Source organism: Scomber scombrus, chromosome 14, assembly GCF_963691925.1.
Source record: "Scomber scombrus chromosome 14, fScoSco1.1, whole genome shotgun sequence".
NCBI classification, from domain to species: Eukaryota; Metazoa; Chordata; class Actinopteri; order Scombriformes; family Scombridae; genus Scomber; species Scomber scombrus.
This window is the reverse complement of record NC_084983.1, coordinates 2,940,237-2,961,660: the sequence shown is the minus strand read 5'-3', so window position 1 is coordinate 2,961,660 and position 21,424 is coordinate 2,940,237. Positions and strand designations below refer to the sequence as shown.

The window sequence follows — 21,424 nt, the reverse complement described above, 5'->3', positions numbered from 1 at the left end:
TCCTGGTCGTATGCATCAAATACACTAGAGACCAAACTAAGCCTCTTTTCCTGTGTGTTTCTCTATGTTCTGTCCTACTCCAAAATATGTTAAATATGACAGTCATACTCAGTTTCTTGATTTAATCAAGCTCTGAATGTATATAGCTCTGAATGTATGTATTGAATATACAGAAACAGCATTGATCAAAGTCTTGAGAAGTGAAGTTAACTCTAAACTGTTTCCCAAAGCCACATTAGCAGCATAATTGCTGTAAAATAATAAAACTGGATTTTATCATTTAAGAAATATCTTGCTGTTATTTTCCACTCAGTTAGACTAATTCAACACAGTGGTAACAGTAATACCTCCAGAATGCAGCTGCTAGACTTTTTAGTAGAAAAAGCAAAAATTGACCACCTGAGCTGAGGTCATTACACTGAATTTTAGAATTGATTTAAACATTTTAAAGCTTTTAGTAGTCTGGTTTGCTGGTCTTAATTATTATTTTATTTTACTTTATTTATTTTTTTTCCACTTAATATTATTTGATGAAACCCACATTTAAACTCACATTTTTACTGAATTTAATTTAATTTAACTTAATTAAATTTTTCTTTATTTTATTCCTTCTATATTAAAGTTATACGTATATAATGGTTTTATATCCACATTTAAACTCACATTTTTTACTGAATTTAATTATTATTTTATTTCATTTTATTCTTACTTTAAATTATTTTAATTCACATTTCTTTTATTTTTTAATTGTCAGTTGGTGGACTTATTATTATATTTTATTTCATTTTATTCCTACTTTCTAATTGATTTTTAATTTGCGTTTTATTTATGTGTTTGTTTTAACTATGTTTACTTATGTCTAATGTTTCATCTTGTACTCTATACACATAGTGGATAGCATGTGTTAGATCACGCTCTGTGAAGCACATTGTGTTTCCACCTGGGATGAAATGAGCTATATAAATAACGCTGTGCTTGCTTGCTTACTCTAAATCAACCCCGTCCCCTCTTTCCTCATCCCTGTCTCTTCCTTGCAGGTTCATCAATGCTCGCCGGCGTATCCTCCAGCCTATGCTGGATGCCAGTAACCCTGACCCAGCTCCCAAAGCAAAGAAGATGAAGTCCCAGCACCGTCCCACACAGCGCTTCTGGCCCGACTCCATTGTAGCTGGAGTCCTGCAGACGCACAGATCTCAAACAGGAAACAACTCAGACAGTACGGCAACAGTTTCCAAGAAATAAAAAAAACACACACTCATTCCAAGTTTTCCCTTCTTCCAAGCTTCTTAATTGCACTTGTAATTTTTCTTTAAATATAAAAAACACATGCATGAAAGGTTAAGAAGTGACATTAAATCTTGTGTGTGTTTAAATCTTCACCACTAGGTGTCACTGTTGACTCTTTCCTTTTATTTATGTGAGGAAATGTGAAGATGAAGTCAAGAACACATAGCAACATATTCCTGAATAGAATCTGTGTTTTTTCTACAGGAATCAGAAGTTGGATCTGACTATTTAAAATAACACATAGTCCAACTTTCTTGAGAACAGTTATATACATTTTAAAAAGCATCAGAAGTCCCATTTTAGATCTTACATTTTAGTCGGTGGGAGTAATTTATTGGTTCTGTTTCCTACTATCTCTGCACTGCAGCTGTTGTAAGCAAAGACAGATGTGAAGATGGAAACCTGTGATTTCTTCACTGTCATGTATACATTAATCTGAACCGATCATAATATAAGGATATTCCTCATTCTGCACACAAACTAGAAGCTTGAATGCACATTTAGATAAATACTGTGTAAGAGTAAAGAAGATAAATCCATCTGTCTGGTCTATCTTGGAATGGATTTGTGCTGTTTTTGGGTTTATAAATGTGTTCTCTCCACCCCACTTCCTCCAGACCCGCTGAGCATGGACAGCCTCCAGTCTCTGTCGTCAGACTCGGCCACCCTGGCCATGCAGCAGGCCATGCTGGGAGCGGACGACTCCATGGACGGCACCGAAGAGGAGGACGAAGAGGAGGAGGAGGAGGAAGAAGAGGAGGGAATGGAGGAGGAGGAAGAGGAGGACGGAGAGGAGGAAAACGACAGGGGGAGGCAGATGTCCGGAGGAGGAGGAGGAGGAAGGAGAGATCTGAGCATGGAGCACAGAGAGGAACTGGAGTAGTCAGAAAGAGGAGGGAGGGAGGGAGGAAGGGAGGGGGGAAGACTGTATGAACTTTAACCTCACTTGTCCCCTTAACACGGCAAATGCTGCCTCAGTCAAACTCAACTACGAAGGCTCTGACGCTAAGTGACTCTTGAGAGCATTTGAGGGTTACAGAGACTCTTCTGCAGAGCCGCGATGGAGTCTAATCAGACACAATGACCATCATGATCATGATTATAGAGGACGAATATTAGTTTAACAATGATTATGTGTTGTTTCATTTTAATATAGTACGTCTCCATGCAGTGAGCGCCAGAAATATTTGGATAGTAGCACATTTTTTTCATAATATGGAAAAAGAAGGCACAGGAAACAAAAAGGTAGAGCAGATTTGTCAGTTTAAAAATTGAAGCGATGACATTTTGAGGCTGTTTTAATTCTCACACAGGATACAGAGAATTAAAAATGCTGGACAGGAGAGTGGAAGGAGTTAGAAAACTAAAAAAATCTTTGCACAGTTAGATTTTTTTTTGACAGTATGTGTGAAACAGCTATTTTCTGAATGTAATCCGTCCAAATATTTTAGTAAATGAGATAAGAAAAGGGCTGCAGCTTTTTGAACATTGAAAGTTAGTCTCGATTTTTAGCTGACAGTCTACAGGGGGGGGGGGGGGGGGGGGGGCACAAAAGGTGTGATGCTGTCCAAATATCTGCGAAAGTGACTGTATATGTTGGCTTCCACTGCTGGGACATCATCCATGCCTATTAAATGACTCATAGGTTCTCAGGTTGAACAACACTCATGTGCGTGTTTCTTCCTCACGAGCGAAACACTCGACTCATCGCTGCAGCAAACCTTTTTGAGCATGACTTTTAAAACTTTTTTTTTCTTTCTCCCATGAGCAAAAAAAAAACAAAAAAAAAAAACAACTGTAGTAAACCAGTGTATACTGACTGAACATATAGTATGTATATTGGATTTTTTTTCATATGTTTGCATTCTAGTGTTGAAGGTTTGCATATTTATTCCGTTTTTTTTCTGGTAGCTCAACAACTCGACAATGATGGTTGCTTCTGCATATCCTGAAGGTATTGCAAAATCTGACACAGTGGCCATGCACATGCACACACTCTGACTTCAAACCATCAATTCTTAGAAGATCGCTTGTATATTTTTTGTGACCTTGGGTGAATCTGTCACAAAAAACAAAAAAAAAACAGAAAAAGAGCATGGCGAGCACTGCCAGTCACTACCGACTTTTCTCACCCGCATCTCAACGTTGAGAGAAATCACACACAAGACGGCCGGTGACTTCGGAATCCGACAGAGCCAACGTCATTTACCGACAAACTTTTTTAAAAGGAGGAAGACAATTTTGAGGAGAAAGAGCGAGAGAGAAAGAGAGAGAGAGAGAGAAAGAGAGAGAGAGGAAGAAAAAAACAGTTGTCGTCTCTTTCAATTTTCATGTGAAGGCTTTTGAAGAAACTGTGAAACAATTTCAGCTCTCTGTTTTGTACTAAAACACAAACTGGAGTCACTCGTTTCTAATGTGAAGATGTCTAGAAAAAGAAACTCATGTTATATTGAATGTTCTGACTGTTCATTGTGAAGTATGTTGCTCATTAATTATTCTTTTCTCGATTGCTTTTTTTTAAATGGATCTTCCAGAGCAAGTGACAGACAATAGGAAATATTTCTATTTCATTTGTACACTTTGTTGTCATAATCTATTGTGTTTCAATAGACCAATTTTAATAATTAAAACATGTAAAGGTACTGATTTTTGACTGCTGCATATGTTTAGACTGAATGCTGGAAAATAGATCCTCACACAGGAGGAAGAAGTTTGATTCATGAACATATTTAGAAAATAAAAGCACTAAACAAAAAGAATAAAACACACAGACAATTAACATGAATATGTAAGCTGGTATCATAAATAGAGAACGACTTACAGTATATACATGTGACATTTCAAAACCTTCTCAGGCCCCGCTTTATTGTGACATATTCCCAGATTACAGAGCTGGTGTAAATAGTAAGTCTAAATATTGGTTTAACTTCCCTCATTATCTTGTCACACATGTGTAGTCTCCCACCCACTGGTTATTGCTCAAGCCTGTGATTTAACTTCCACAAGCCTGTGGAAGACGCCCACCCAAATGCTCTCCCACCTTTTTACAGCCGGCTATGATAAAAAGAACCCAGCAGAGCTTTTTTTCGACCACGGGGTTTTCAACGTTTGAAAAATGTGGATTCTGCTCCCTCGCAGTAAATGCTAATCACTTCTGTGGGTGTTTGCTGCACAAGTCATATTGTATTGTTGTTGTGCAACGCTACATGGCTTCAGGGTTGGGTCAGATTACTTTGAAAGGTAGGCAGTGACTGGAAACAAATGACATGGTAATTTATGTAATTAGTAACATACTGTAATTCATTGGATTAGCATCATTCAGTGCATTGGATTATTTAAAAATCAAATGTTGACAATTTAGCACCTTATACTAAAAAATGGATGCAGCCACAAACATTTGAGTTCCACTAATATTCTTTTTTCAAAATATTTTCATTGCAAATAAAATACATTTTGCATATTCAGCATTAACAGTTGACCCTTACAGCAACAGTACTGGCACTAACTATATAGGTGGACTGTGTGTTCTACAACATGTGGGATGATGATTCTTCTGTGTAAGTGTTGTCACTTGTTTTTTAATCAAAGGTCACATGGAGGACTTGGCTCTACTCGAAATGTTCGTCTTCCATTTTCCACGTAAATAAAAAAGGAATAAAAACTCAATTATCGATAAATCATCATTAAAAAAAATCAAAAACAAATATTAGTTAAGTCACCAGTAACAAATATGGTAACCTGGAAACCTAAACTTGCTTTGATATACAGGAGAACATATCTGTCATTTAGAATTGGTCAAATCAAATGAACCTCACAAAAACATGCTGGGATTATCATCTACAGGTGTTTTGTATTGTTTCTGTTGTTAAAGTTTTTGTTGCTGATGTTTTTTAGTTTGCTATTGTAACACAAGGGGAACACTTGTTTAAAATGTTCATCTGTCAAGTGGTCCCTCTGCTCCACTGCTATCGTTGGACTCAGCATCATCACCTGGATCCAGTGGGGCTAATTCTGACACCAACATTACACTCATTTCCTCTCTTTCAGCTTCTGTCAGTAACCACAAACAGAACTGTGATATAGGCCTAGTTGCTGCTGTCATTTCTGCATTTTGACTGTTGGAACAACTGTGCAAAGTGTGTGTCTATTGCTGCCAGGATGGTGCCAATGAGAGAAAAAGCATGTTGCTGCTCTCTTCTTGCATAGCTTCTTCTTCAGAGTAAGTAATGTGGGTATCAGTGGTCCAAAGGAGAAATTCTTTTCTCCTTACAGAAGGTCAAAAATGACGATGAGTGGCTTCAAGACCTCAGCATATTCTTTCAAGAGGGCAATCTCATAGAGAAGCATCCTGGTGATCTCCAGGTGGTCACAAAGTTATCCAACTGGTGCCTCACTGAAAGAACTTTTTGCACTGCATTATATTCTGAGTTACAGCGAGTAATATATGGAACAATGAGTTTCATTTTCCTTATGTCTTCCACAGCTTCAGCAGTTAATGGTGATCAGCGGGCTTTGTTCTATAAGACTGAGCAGTTGGCCATCTCACTGTAGTACACTGTTTGATCTGATTTGTGTGTCTACCTTGAATCTTTGCACAGGCAAGTAATGCAGATTTCCTCTCTGGCTCGTTGCCTTTCATCCAATGGCAAGTTATCACAAAAAGCTCCAAATATCAGCTTATATGCAAACAAAATACACTTTGCTTACCTTTTTTTAAGTTCCGTTTTATCCTATTACTTCTAAAGTAACTGAAAATACAAATAAAATCCACTTCAAAATGCCCATGATCAACTACCATTTTGGTGATGTATACAGCCAGCTGTACATAGAGACCAATCTTATTAGCCCAGCTTGGAGGATGGCTTTAGATCATTGTCTACTTCACTACGTTAGGGATGAGGCTTTGTTCGCATTTTAACAACATTGCTTATGAGTTATTGACGTGTCCGTCACTCTTCAGTGTCCTCTGGAAACACTTCTGTTGTTGTTTTAGTAATATGTTGTCTTGTGGTATTTGCAGCATGTTTTCTAAATGCTGCACGTGTTGTCGAATCAATGAAAATGTTTTTCTTGATTTGCTTGTATATTTTCCATGGTCTTTGTGTATATACATGTGTTTTCTTAAGTGCCGCCACAGTTGCCCAGGTCTGCCACTGTACTATGAAAAGCATGTCTGACACAAGGGTTTTTTTTAGACAACTGCTCCACTTTGTGGCGGCCCTGCATGATAAAAACGAATGTCGATTCAAGACGGAAGGTTCAAGCAGCAGCAGCCTTCCATTCCTGGTAATATCATCATTTCCACTTTAAAAAATGCCAAACTCCACTGAAAAAAACTACAAAAAAACTACAATAGTTGCTGAATTAAACTGGAGATTATATAGTCATCATCCATGTTGTCTGTCTTACAAATTTAAAAACAAGGCCTCTTTTAAATTATGTATTTTTATTGTGTTGTTAAGTTAAGAGGCTGTTCACTGTGCTTTCAGGACCTTCAGCAGATACACCTCCATGATTCAGCTGGAAGTGTCACATTTTGGGACAAGATATTTGTACTCATAAGTTTGATTCATAGCTGTAAACTTGGAATTCACAAACACAATTGAGTTATGTGTGAACTTTTTCACCCACAAACAGATAAATATGTAACTGTTTTATGCACTCACACACTGGAAACTGTTTGTGCAAATCTTTTTCAATTTACAAACTCCTTACAGATAAAAGAAAATCAGTTTTAAATCTATTTGTTCTTTTTAAACATTCACACATTTGAATATATTCATAGAAAATGTTTTCACACATTCATATATGGTGATACACATTCATATGACCCTAATTTAAGCGTGCTCTTTCCAAGCTTTTGTTGTTTATCATCCGTTTCTGATTTTTCTTTAACAAGACATTACATTGTCGGTCCATGCACTAAAAAATGAGACAGAAGCATTTTCTGATGTGACTCCCTATACAGCATTTTTGCTACCTTGGTACAATTACAAATCACTTGGTGAATTCTAAATATTAATTTGGACTTAATAGAAAAAATTAATACATTTTATGTGAGAACACTATGGTTAAGCTTTGGTTAGACTTAAGCACTAAGGTTAAACAAACATCATGGTTTGTTTGGTTTGAAATGAGGGTTTAGCTCATTGTCTGCCTCCCTATAGTAGGAAAGAGGTGTGCTTATGTTTAAACAATGTTTAACTTATGAGTTATTGGAAGTTTGAATCTATCAATGTTTCTCCTTTTCCAAAGTTCAGAGCATAGCCTACAAACTGAAGTTTCTCAGTCAACAAGGTGTCTCATAAAGTAACACAGCTGCAGACTATCACAAATCCTACTTTTGATTTCAAAGGTCGAAATCACTCATTTCGATTGATTTTCAATTTAGATTTGAAATCATGACATCCCTAATACGTTCCTTAATGACTGAATGAGTCATTTCCTTCCAACTCTGTGATAATAATGATACAATCATCTTCTGACCTGCAACTACCGTATGATTAAATCAATAATCCACTGAGGACAGTATCTCTGCATCTCTGCATCTCTGCACAATGCTCTCTCCCACCTGGAAAACAACATGCTTACATCAGAATGCTCAGTTCATCGATTGCAGCTCAGCCTTTAATACAGTCTTCCCCCACCAACTCACAAACAAACTGTAAACCTTGGCCTGAACCCTCCACCCTGTGACTGGCTGAGAAAAGATTTCCTCAGTCTGCATTATATCACAACTGGAAATCTAACATCAAACAATGTGATAATGAACACTGGCTCCCCACAAGGATACGTCTTCAGACCCTCACCTGTGACTGGGGTGAGGGTACAAAGAGGGGTGGCAAGTCTGACATGGTGTGACAACTATAACACAGATAAGACCAAGGAGATGCGGTCGTACTAGGGACCAAATTCGACCCTAGAAGTGCGTCTGGATCGGCCCCATTTTTCTCCAACATACACATAAAGCAATATCAGGCTATTTATAAAATACATAGGCTAAGCAATATATATATATATATATATATATCAAGTTGGCACCCTAACAACAGGTGTACTTTCAGGGTTTCATAAAATAATGTAATAAATGAAAAGCCAACAAATGGCCTAGAGGCAAAGTCACTCCAACAGGCGTTCTTCGTAACTGATTCTTACACTGGGCAAAAGCCTTCCTATGATGATCTGGAAATGTGAGAGCTATTTATAGTCAATCATCTGACAATGTGCTCGCAGCTGATCTGATGCAGTTCACACATCAGGCTTAACAGTCAGGATGTCACGCTACTGACACTGTTTGAACGTTCATTCACTGGTATTGTCAGGCTGTGACAAACAGCGTGCCTGCACCCTATTGTATCAAACCCAGAGTGACTAATCAGCTGACATCATTTTGAAGAAAAAACAGTAGTGGCTTCAAGCAGCAAATAGAATAAAATTAAATAATTCCATCAGTGTCCAAAGCCATGAGAATGTCTTTTTCGGCAGACATAAGCTCAAACACTACTGAAGATGTAGTGCCTGTAACCCATTCTTGATGCCACATGTTATGGTCAGGTCTAGATCTCCTAGCAGTATCACCTACTGGAGGTTTTCATGCACTTTTCGCTCATCATCAGCAGTGGCCTCGGCTTCTTGCTCGTCCTCTTCACTGGATTCAGCGTGCTAATCTGTCCAGACTCTATCTTCTTGACGGTGGACTGTTAATGTTCTCACTGTAGCTAGGCATACGCTAATACTAACAGGATTTTTTTTATGGACAGTGGCATCGATATTTTTGAATAAATGTGTTAACTTAAAACATTTTGCCTCTCTGAACTTTTCTGCTCTACATTATTGCTTTTGGGGCCCTTTATCCATCAGTGTAGACTAGTGTCTTTTCAATTTAAACTCCATTCTGTCTGCCTCTGACATTACATGGTTGGACGCATCCACTTGAATGGGTGGGGGGAGGACAATGTTAGAACTTCCTGCACCTGCCTTACAGTATAGGTAGCCTATCCTATTGACAATTGGGAGGGTGTAACCCCCCATCAGATTGGCTGTTCCTATATCAAGTGGTTCAATTTTTCCCCACATCTTGGCCTTGCAGCATACTAGCAGGGCTGGCCTATATGGCGTTTGCCAGAGTTGCCAGATTGACAGTTTGAAATGAATCATTGATAATCCATGGGTCTGAGGTAGAAAGGGGTAACCAGATTCAAACTCCTTGGCGTCCACAACAGTGATCTCACTTGGACATGTAACCTCACCCAGCTGGTCAAGAAAGCACAACCATGGCTGTACTTACTAAGGAGACTGAGGAAATATCGAATGTCACCGAAGATTCTCAGCAGCTTCTACAGTTGCATTATACATGGTATCTTGACCAGCTGTATCACTGTGTGGTATGGGAGGAGCAGCACCATGGATCACAACTACCCACAGAGAGTGGTAAAGACTTCTGAGAGGATAGTCGTGGTGCCCCTACCATCTCTGCAGGGCACCACAGAGTCCATAGAAGTGCCTGTAGCATCATCAAAGATTCCACCAACCGCCAGCACAGGTTTTTCACACTTCTACCCTCTGGCAGGAGGTACAGAAGTGTGAAATGCAGGACCTCAAGGCTGAGGGACTGCTTTTATCCTCAGGGCATCACATTGATCAACAGATTCAATACACTGCCCCCGGCCCCACCCTAACCCATCTCACCATACAAGAGCCTTCACTCGGCCCACCCTCGTCCACACACAAACACACACACACACACACACACACACACACACGCACACACACGCACACGCACGCACACACAAATACACAGATGCACATACACACTTCACATTGCATACTCACAGGCATTTAACCACTGTCTGTATGGAATTTTGCACAGATATTTCATCACCTAATACTACTCAGTATAAATATTGTTCTTCGGATATTTATTTTATCTCTCCTAATCTTTTATTTATTTTATTTTTCACTTTCAGTACTTCTTGTTTCTTTGATAAACTGCATTTAGAGCTGAACACAAAGGAGATACATGGTTTAACTCTGCAAATGACAATACTTGCTTTGACTTGACTTGAAAACTACTATACATATTCATTTTGAACATTTTTCTATTAACAATGGATGACACTTGTATGTGAAAGGTATCTTTCATAGTAATGGACATACAGAGAATTATCACATGTCGTTCCCCTCATATATGATATAGGTAGTCACCAACTGTGTCTGTTTGCTGTTTGGTGCTGAGCAGGTAGTGCACAGTGAGTTTTTGCTAGAAATGATGTTGATGAGAGTGAAGTAAAACAGAACAGCTGTAAGCCAGAAAACCAACAGCTGAAAGACACTAAAACACTCCATGGAGCATTTAGCTGATAAAGAGCCAGATGTTCCACTCAGTGGAGTTGGTAGAGAACAAAAACAGAGCTAAAAGAGAGTGAACAAACATGATTCTCAATAAATGCTAATGCTGCTTTGTATCTGCTGGAAGTGTAGATAGCAACTGTGTGCTATGCTAACATATTCGAGGGTTAGGGTTAGGGTGCCATATCATCTTTAATTTAGAAATTACTTTGATGTTGTTTTAGTTTCTTTCCACTGCCCCCAAGTGGCAAAAAAAATCTGTTAATTCTGGTTTAAGGGTTTTTGTTGTTGTTTTTTTTTTCTTTTCTTTTTCTTCTTCTTTTTTTAAGGCAACTTAAACCATGTGGTCAAGTTCATGGATCGATTCTGGATCTGACCACTTGAGGTCACTTGTTAAGAAAATGTAAACCTAAGATGTAATGTATTGTTTCATTTGTGTCCCTCCTGTTTTCAGATCCTGAGACCACAATGTTCTCCTCTGTATGTCACATCCACTCAAACCAAACACATTTTTCGCACATTGTTAGTTTCTCTCTCTGAAACACATGTGCTGCAAAGGTCAGAAACAAGACCATTACTGCTGTATGCTACAGTGTGCAGCAGCAGCAGCTCTGAGGTTGAAGCGCAGTAAAAATAGTCTCAGAATGACAGACGCTGAAAAAGCCACTGTAAGCAATGGTTCACTTGTTTGAAGTGGGCCAGAGCCATCGTGCTTCACAGCATGGACAGAGCAGAGCAACACACACACACACACACACACACACACACACATACACACACACACACACACACACACACACACACACACACACACACACACACACACACACACACACACACACACACACACACACACACACACACACACACACACACACACACACACACACACACACACACACAACTACATGGCCTTAGTGTTCGGTGCTGGAGGTCTGCTGCAGTCAGTGCCATCTGGGCGCCTACATGCTCCCAGATGTCCCCTCTGTAATTAGAGCCAGACCCGGCTCGGCCTGGTCCAGCCCAGATCCAACCTCTCATTTATGGAGGCCCTCCCTGAATACATAAGGAGCTTCCCAGCACCGTGCAGGCCTTTAGAGGAACCCTTGGGCACTGCTAACATATTTTCTAATAGTATTACCAGAGAAAGCTGGAAGACTTCAGGTAAGATGGCAGTAGCTCTCACTGTATGCTGTCTCAGATCAAATGTAGTTAATTGTAGTTAATTGCATTTTTGATTAAATGTATACCTCATTAGGAGAGCAATGCACTACTCTATGGATTTCATTTTATTATTGTAGATTTATAGGCATTCCTGCTTTATTATACAACATGTAGTTAGGAGTGACAGGGAAGATAAGATAGTGAAAAGCAAGCGGTGATGTGTGACAAGGTCATGAGTCTGGTTTGTACTTACAGCACAGAAAGCATATAATATCTGTTTTCTACTTGACTTTGTCCAAAAAAAAAAAACTCAACCTTTTTTCTTATCTCTGGGTAGGTGTTCAAAATGTCCATCGCCCAGGCGGCGGCCAAGGCCATGCTATCTGATGCCCTGCTGCAGGACAGCCCCGGGATAAACCGGATCAACCACCTGGAGCTGGAGCTTCCTCTGGACAAGGTCATCAAATTTGTATCTGTGGGTCTTCCGCTGGTACTGGTCTGCATGGCCTTCGCCCGCGAGGTCTCCCTGGGTGAGCAAACTCTCTGCCTCTGTCCCTTTTTTTAAACCATGTTAGAAATTTTTTTTTTTTTTTTTTTATTCCATTTGCTTTGGCCCCTAATTATACCCTATATTCATGAGTGCTTATTTTTTATTCCATGCTTGTGTTTTGGCTTTGTGGTTTTTTCTCTGTTTCTATTTCACTGTTGTGTAGTGTCATCTGTCCTCTGGCTTGTAACTTGCTTGCTAAACTACATCTAGTAGAACTTGTGATGAGGAGGAATATTATGCATATATTAAACGCAATATAAACATTGTTACTATTGTGGCCCATAGTGTTTAATTCAAAGTTAACACAGAGATGTACACAAAAAAACAATCTATGTACCGAAGCTCAGTTGTTCTTGAACCGTGACAAACGAGCATACATCTTCATCTTTCACATTTCATACTTGAGGTAACTAAATATAACGAAGCAATAACGAGAGCTGTAATTACACGCCGCTTTCTTTAAAAAAGTTGGAGTGCTGCGAAGCCCGAGAGCGAAAACACTTAAACAAGGCCTATCATAGAAAGACATTTAAAAAGACATTGACAACACAAACTTACAATAGCCTTCCATGTCTATTCAGCAGTGGATTGACTGGTCTGCTGTGTATGTTTACAGTCTGAACAGTTTTGGATCAGGGAAGTAAAAAAACAACATGTTTTGAGTGAAATTTGATGGTTATTCACGTGAAACAAGCCCACAGCCTGTCTGCTCATTCAAAGAACAGACAATAGCACAGCTGACAATCCAAAGTATACGTGGCACAAGTCTGTTGCTGAGGAGACTGACTCCCTTGACTTTGAACTAAACGTTGTCTCTCCAGAGCTGGTCTGCAATCAGCCTGATGCTCCTGATGCTAATTGCCACGGGGGGGGATGATTGAGAGCAGCGTTCACTAACGCTGGCACGATGTAATTACATGGCAAGTTCTTCTGTGGCAGCTCTCCTCTATTTGAGTCAAATGAGATGTTGATTAACCAGAGAAGGTGGGGGTTGGGGGTGTGGGGGGTGAGGGGAGGCGTAGAACATGACGTGGTGACGGGGCACGAGGCTCAACTGATGGATCTTGGCTGCCTATCTGCCGACTTGTCAGTTTCACAACAAGAGCTTGATTGCACTGCTGTCTGGAGTTTGGTTTACTCGCACCTGGACTCTCAGCCAAGATTTCTTGTATGAAGCATAAACGTGGGGCTGATCTGCCAGTGTTAATTGGGGAGTGGGAGTAGGAGATAGGAGAAGTGACAGAAATGTAGGCTCTTTTTTCTTTGCCAAATGGCTCAAAGTGGTGGGGAGTTGTGGGGGAGAACATTTTCACCAGATTCGGTGGAGAAGGCGTGCAATGTCGTTTTTTATTTAGGGTGACTTGTCGAATGCCTGCACCCACACATGCACTGCTAGCAAACTGGAAAAATAGATTCTCACAGTAAGCTGCATGAAAACATACAGTGGTGTCAGCTGGTATTGGAACTCCAGCGCTCTGCATCTCCTTCAATAACATTATTTTTCTCTTGGCTCATTTGGCCAATCTACATTTTTTGCACAATTTTATTCCAGCAAATTATATTCATTGCTTTTCCATGATGCCTTTAGGGATTTGTGAGGTGACAGTTTCGGGTGCAGAAAAGGTGGCAGACTGCTTTAGAAATCATATACTGTGACACTACTGCATTAGTGACTGCCTATAAAGATTGACAATGCTTGCCCACTCTGTATACCAAATGCTATAACATTAACTTCACCATCACAGCTTCAAATAAATTCACTTTAATTTATGTTTTTAATACATCATTAAAATAAAAAAGAATGTCTAAAAAAACATTATAATACATATTTTTAATATAGCCCTCTTTCTTGTTGGTGTATTCATGAGTAGTGAAATGTGAAGGATGGTGTTGCAGGTGTTGATAACATTCTGCTTTTTGTTAAGTATGTCCATTTTAAAGTCTCCCTCCACTCATATATGTTTGCTGTCATCATATTCATCTACTGAAACAAGGTTTTCTGTGCGTACCTTTAAATCTCAGTTTAACACATGTTCCTATGAGCATGATTTGTGACATCACAACTAGTTTGTAGCCAATTGTGGTCGAGTATAAAACTTACACAAGTGTGATGTGGGAAATTAAAGCTTCCAGTGCACTTACACAGAAAACTGACTTTCCAGCAATTAAAGTTAATGATAATATAATATAAACTTTTTTGTGGCAATGTTAGTTACAAATTATATATCAAAGCAGTGTATTTTTATGTTTTGACACGATTGGAGGGAATCTTTTAAATTAAAATGAAATTAACATCCTAACCATTTAAGATACTATCCAACACAGACAATAAATGTTTAGTCTGAGTTCAGTGTCAGTCTATAAATACATGCTGTAACTTCTTTCTGTCTTAGTAAATATGGTCTCTTTTAAATTTAATATACTCCATCATAACCTCCATAATTATATCATACTATGTGTATGATTAATTACACACACATACACACCTATAATATAATTAGAGCATGTAATGTATGTGTATGTGTATGTATAGGCCTGTAATAAGGTGGACTGGCAGCAGAAATCACATCCTGACAGTAAATTAGTGGCAGTATGTTTCTACTTACAGAAGGCCCGGCAGATGTGGAGGCTGCTTGTAAAAATAGAAGCTCCATGTTTCTCTTGTAAGCTCTGAAGTGGGTGGGGCACACCCTTGGTGCGTTCCCTCCCGAGCTCTCTGTTTAAGGGTGGAGCGCCCTCGGGAAATGACGGATGGGTGCGGAGCACGGTTTCAAGTGGTTGGACTTTATATGTGGTTATATCAAGGTGAACTAAATATAAGGTGGAGGAGTCCAATTTTGGAAAGGAGTCACTCATGGTTTTTAAATGCCAGGTTGCCATTTGGAAACATATGATTTCTCCAGTGAAACTGTGTAGCACTGACTGGAAAAGGGCGCTTGTGGAAGCTTACATGTATGTGTCTGGCGGTGGACCTCCAGTACTGAGCACCATGTGTGCGTGTGCATGTTTGTGTGTGCGTGTGTGTGTGTGATATCAAGTGGCTGAGTTATGCTTAGAGGCGAATTGATAAAGCAGGATCAAAGGGGGCTACAGAAAGCAACTCCTCATATTACCAGATAATGTTACAAATCAACATTTGTTTATTCTGCAGGGCCTCAGATCAGCTGTTTCCCTCCCAGCAATTTCACCATCAAGCAGGCCAGCTACGTAGACACATACTGTTGGGACTCTCTCATGCATCACGAGTTTGACAGCGATGGGAACTTTGAGGAGCGCTCTCTCTGGGTACACAAAGTAAGTTGAGAGATTCTCATTTAGAGTGGCTAACTGCTGGCAGAAAAATGCTGAAACCTTTTTCTTTTCTTTTTTTTTTTACCTCACTGTAACTTGCAAAACAGTTAAAATGCCAATGTCAGTGTTAAATAGGAAGCAGAGTGTCTATTTTTCCTGCAAAAAAACATTTGCAAACAATTTGGACCCAGTGGGTTTGACATTTAAAGCCCAGGCACAAACAGGTGGAAAGTAATCCTAAATCAGACATTAAGGATGTTTATTTGTAATACTGGTTGAGAGACGCCATTTCACTGTGACTCACCTGCTACTCTCAATTCTTCCCTGCCAACTTTTCCTTTCTTTCCCTCCATCTACATCTCCACCCTGTCTCCCTTTTCTGCCCCTTGCCCGTCCAGATGTTCCCTTACTCGCTTCTGGCCATGGCGGTGCTGATGTACCTGCCTGCGCTGATCTGGCGCCAGCTCGTCATGCCCACACTGAGCTCCGACCTGCTCTTCATAATTGACGAACTAGACAATTCGTACAACCGCTCGATCCGAATGGCCCAGAGCATTCTGGATATGCGCCAGCTCACTAAGAACCCGCTCACATTTCAAGCTGAGCTACAGAGGTAAGAAACCAGTGACTGTTGACAACTAAAATGAATATTCATCGCTCTTTATATATGTGTCTAAAAAGTGTTTACTGTATTTATGTTTATGTTTTAACTAATCTGATCTTATAACTGCTCTTTTGCTCTAAAACTACAGCCGAAGGAGCCTTATTAAATGAAAATGAATGATTCCCGTAAAGAAATGGGGTCAATAAAGCAACAAATAAAGATCATCTGCCAGTTAGAAATATTGCCTAGAGCTTCCAGATCAGTGTGAATCTCTTGATAAACTTGGAAAAGTGGTCTGGGAGTATAAAGAGTAATGCTTTCCTCTCCCACAGCAGCTACCACTGACAAACCCTTAAGCAAGGCCTTAACCTCTAGCAGTCTCAGTGGAGGCCTGTTGTGGGAGTTGTGGTGAGCGGCTCCTATAGCTAAAAGTCAAAGTGTAGTGGTTGCATTGGGAGGCTCCCAGCTGGGTCTGTGTGTAGCTGTATGAACATGAAGCAGGAGGAACATGTTCTCAGTTTCTTCTCCTTTGTCCAATTGCAGGGCCAAGAAGAAACGCTACTTTGAGTACCCCCTACTGGAGAGATACATGAAGTGCAAACAAAACTCCTACTTCCTTGTTAGCATGCTTTTCTTGCGTGGCTTCCTCCTCCTGACCTTCATGACAGCCGCCTGTCTGTACCTCGCCTACTTCCACCTCTCTGCCTTCCTCCAGGATGAGTTCAGCTGCTTTGTCCGCACAGGCATGCTGCGTGATCAGAACTGGGTCCCTGAACTGGTTCAGTGTAAAATGATTGGCCAGTTGGTCTTTCAGGTGATAAGCGTTGCCAATGGCGCCATCTACGTCCTGCTGGCGCCCATCGTCCTCTTCAGCCTGATACGGCTCTTTGTGTGGGACACCACCTTCATCTCTATCTACGAGGTTCTCCCAGCCCTGGATCTCCTCAAACGCGGTCGGCTGGGATGCCCCCTGAATGACCTCAATGTCCTCCTGCTCTTCCTGCGTGCCAACGTAGCCCACCTGAAGTCCTACGGGAAGGTGAGGGCATTGTGCTCGCTGGCACCTCCGCAGGTTGGCAAAGGCACTCCGGGGCAAGGTTTAGGCGCAATGCTGAGCCAGGAGGAAATGGAAGAACGTGAGGAGGCTGCTATGGAGCTGGCAGAGGAGGTGGAGGAAGCCAAGGAGGAGGGGAAACTAAACCTGGTGGATATCATGACTATTCTGGGAGCAGCACAGGGAAGAGTTGTAAACTGCAGCGAGCAGAGGCCTCTGGTGGAGGAGAATATGAGTCTCGGTACTGTAACATTTATCTACACACTCAAACGCATTCTGCTTGTGGTTATTTTCATCTACATCATTTGGGATGTACAGAAAATTATTAAGTGACCTCCAGACTGCAGATACAGGCTCTAACATGAATAGGGAACATTTTAAATATAAGGAAGCAGACAGTGAACACTTCTGTTCAGGTTACATTCGAATGGACTTAAGGTAGCAGCTTGTAGAGTAACATTTACAATGAATCCAAATAACATTGTTTACTAAATTTGCTTCTCTGTATTGTTCATAACTGTTTTGTCTTGTATTTCTGTATGAAACCAAACTGAACTGCCTATATTTCTAAAAGAGTCTTTTTTAACGCTTTGGCTAAATGTAGAAGAGATGGATCTGTGGTACTTCCCAGCCCTAACTGCCCTCTCTGTCTCTTTACAGAGCCAAACCACCAGGGGTACCATGAGTTGAAGGAGTCTACACCATTTAGTCATTACTAGGCCTCCTATGGACTGAATCAATGTGATAACAATGGGGTGGGGGGTTGGGGGACTCTGTAGGGTAGTTTTTCAAGAGTACTGTATCCACAAAGACTGTGGAGGCCAATCAAGGGTTTCTGTCGTCTGAAGACCAAAAAAAAAGAAAGAAAGGAAGAATGAAAGAAAGAAAAAAGCCTCTTTTAGAATTACAGGGCAAATCGTTCTGGCTGGAAATGTCAATGGATTTGATGTTCAGTTTTCAGCCTCTGTGCATCTGTATTTGCCACAGACTTTCTTTCTGTCTCTTGGCTTCATGCCGTGTCCTTTTGAAGAAGTCGGTGATGGCAAGTAGTCGCAGGAAAGCAAGTGAACATGGATTTGACTTGTGCATTTGTTAGAAATAAGAGTTGTGAAAATATGAAAGTGTGTAAATGGAGAGACAGAAAACACAGTCAGTGGCAACTATGGACACCAGGGTCAGTAATGTAGATGAAGGGTAAGCTTATTGAATATTTTAATTGCTGTACTTTGTTGCTTTCTTGTTTGCCTCATTCTATTGTTATTTACTTCATATCAGTAGATCACGTTTTATCCTTCTGTGAATTATGAAAAGTGTATTGTATGTCATTCTTAATAAACAAAGTTTGTGTAATTACATGTGTTCCCTTCATCACTGTCTTCAATAATCTATCATGAAATGAAATCCCAGAAGTTTACATGATATAAAGTAGTGTTCATGACAAACAGTCTTATGAAGTAATGCATCACAAATTCAAATGCAACCATCTGTTGAAGGACAGCAGAGACCTACTTGTCTTTATAGAGCTTTTATTTTTAGTACATGTAATTTAAAAGATGGGAGGACTTAGCTGTCTCTATGCACAAATGTCACGTACTTGTCTACAGAATGTTGACACTTGCTTATACTTTATGCTGGATCTACCATACGGGCAATCTGGGCAAGTATCCAGGTGCCCTTGAGCAGAAAAGGGCCCTCAATCATGGCGCCCCATCTTTTTTAAATGTTTTATTGGGCTCTACAGAAATATGACACAAGCCTTGACCCATTCTCCTGATGTTGATAATTATAGTCGCTAACGGAAACCTAGTATGTCCAAAACAAAATATGGAATTACAAGGTTTCCACCTGACAGCAGCGTTATCCAACCACAATAAAATAAAAGCTGTTTGGGGAACATGAGCTTCACTGCCCAGGAGCCCCTGGGGGTGCTAATGCAGCGTTTGACTTTTATATGTATATATTGAACATTTTAACCCTTACATACTGTTCATATTCTGACTCATAATTAGTCTTTACACCAATTCACATTCATGTATTACCCATCAGTCATTAATGCATGTTTAATTAATCCTTAATGAAGTTGTCAGAGTGTATTCAATGTATTTATTATAAAAAAAGACATTAACAATCACTATTTTATGATCCAAGAGAACATTTTATAGAATATGAAGAATACAACATGTTTGAATGCTGTTTTTTATTTTTTTTATTTTATTTTATGCATTTACATATACAGAAATGTGTATCAGCTGCACACAAAAAAAAGAAAAAAGAAGCTTTTCATTTTCATTTTTGTTTACTGTGGGTCACATTAGGAAAAATCGCACTAAAAGAAATGTGTATATGGTGTTTTTACAGCTCTCATTTCAAAAAATGGGTCAGATTGACCTTTAACAGTATGTAAGGGTTAAGTTATCACATGAGGAGTCCCGGAGACTGTGGAAAAAGCTATTGTACCAATATCATTTCGACACAACTATGTGCTATTTCTGGTCAGTAAAAGCACTTTCATATTAAACACTTTTAAAAAACAGATTATGAAGCAAACAAGTTATAGGTAGTAAACATGTGGCATCTACCACCAAGTGTGAACTCCACAGAGACCAAAAGCCATCTGAAGGGAGGCCTCGCTGAACACAAATTAGATACCCGCTGCTTCCCTGGCAAAAAATATACATAGCAAACTTCTCTGCTAGTGTCACCATGTTTGACTGCTGAATGAGCCCAGAATTACTGCTGTGCTGCAACACTGAATTATCCACAGAGTAAACCCTGCAATTATTTTGATGTACTCAAAGAAACAAAGGCTTGATGGGTAATAGGGGCCACAGGAGGAATACAATGCAGATTTGAGACTTATAATGAACAAGTGCCTGCTTTGGAAGTCCAATTACAAAGGATGGTTATGGGTTTTTTTAGAATTTCATCACTGCAACATTGTTGTGTTGTGTTGTGTTTTATTATTGAAACAGGAAGTCTCTAGCGATGGAACACTTGATAGTCAATGCATTTTCACCCCTGGGTATAAATGAATGTTTATACTTCCATGCTGGTCTTCTCTCAAACTTAAAAATCAACCTGCCTTAATTCATCTGTATGGCAAACAGCAAAAAGGAATCATTGCACATTTTTTAATAAGCGCAGTCCTAACACAAAGCTTAACACAACAGCAGAAGCATAACTGTCTGCTGTCTGTATTTTATTCTGTATTGGCTGCAAAATACCAGTTCAGGCCACTTGAGGGCATCATTGAGTCACGCTAAAGCCAGACATCCCATATTGTTTTGAAAGCTGCAATATATTAATTTAGGGCTGCATCACAAGTGGGGTCACTGCTGATATTTATAATTTCTGTAATCAAAACAAAAGAGAATGCAGTCTCATTCAAATCAGTTTTATCAGGCGTTCACCAGGTCCAGACTCCTCTGCCAGAGTCTGTTAAAAGCTTCTGTGCCGCAGCCAATTTCTCAGAGTCAGTGTATGTGAGCAGGCTGGCGTTGCTGCGATTGGACCCGTGCCTTTTTGGAAACAAGAAATTGCTGGCAATCTTCATTGATTTCAGCTATGTCAGCAGGCTGGACACAGACGACCACTGTTTGCGCTCAGTGTTTCCCAAAATGTTGGGCATAATGCTCACGACTTTAAAGTAGGATTTGATTGAGTGAAATGAGAGATCAGAGGCATCCTTAGTTTGCTTTACGCTGTCATTCCTGCCTGCCTGGATAATAGTGATGCCTCTGTTACATACCAACTATGTTTAGGCGATATCATCACAAGGTTTACATAATACTCTACTGCAGCTTGCAGCACAGTAGCAGGCTCTGTGCTGGATCCAAGTGATTGAATTTGTGCTGTTATACAGCTTGACAAGTTGCTGGTGCCCTAAGCTTTTCCCTCAACTCTGCGTGAGAAATCTACTGATGGGAACAGATAGAAACATCCAATTACTTTGCACTCATCCTGTTTGTTTCCACTGTGTATGGCAATAATCTATGTGTTAGAGGCTGCTGAGAGGAGAGGACTGTGGGTGTATGGGATCGGGTTGTTTTGAGACTGACCACACCATCAACTAATTAAGACCGATTTCTTTTTTTAGAGGAGTGAAAAGGAAAATGATTATTCTCTG

The 21,424-nt window shown here is 40.0% G+C and overlaps 2 protein-coding genes across 3 annotated transcripts in view; both read left to right on the top strand.

Moving 5' to 3' along the window:
- Positions 1-2,170, top strand: part of pknox2 (pbx/knotted 1 homeobox 2) — a 76,608-nt gene extending 74,438 nt beyond the window's left edge. The window contains exons 12-13 of the mRNA XM_062433099.1: positions 1,038-1,216; positions 1,905-2,170. Coding sequence (XP_062289083.1) covers positions 1,038-1,216; positions 1,905-2,170 — 445 coding nt within the window. The remainder of the gene's footprint in view (positions 1-1,037; positions 1,217-1,904) is intronic.
- Positions 2,171-12,145: 9,975 nt separating this feature from the next.
- On the top strand, positions 12,146-18,017 carry panx3 (pannexin 3). 2 transcript variants are annotated; one of them, XM_062433101.1, is made up of 5 exons: positions 12,146-12,329; positions 15,501-15,643; positions 16,039-16,253; positions 16,788-17,539; positions 17,959-18,017. In XM_062433101.1, exons 1-5 carry the CDS (start codon positions 12,146-12,148, stop codon positions 18,015-18,017), a joined length of 1,353 nt encoding a protein of 450 aa, XP_062289085.1. The 2 variants fall into 2 exon arrangements, with proteins under 2 accessions (XP_062289085.1, XP_062289084.1); XM_062433100.1 differs by lacking the exon at positions 17,959-18,017 and having other exon boundaries at positions 16,788-17,631.
- The last annotated feature ends 3,407 nt before the right edge of the window (positions 18,018-21,424 follow it).

Coding starts and splice junctions, on each gene's coding strand:
- panx3 (XM_062433100.1), top strand. CDS start 12,146: ATGTCCATCGCCCAGGCGGCGGCCAAGGCCATGCTATCTGATGCCCTG. Junction 12,330..15,500: donor CGCCCGCGAGGTCTCCCTGG/GTGAGCAAACTC, acceptor TTTATTCTGCAG/GGCCTCAGATCAGCTGTTTC. Junction 15,644..16,038: donor GCTCTCTCTGGGTACACAAA/GTAAGTTGAGAG, acceptor TTGCCCGTCCAG/ATGTTCCCTTACTCGCTTCT.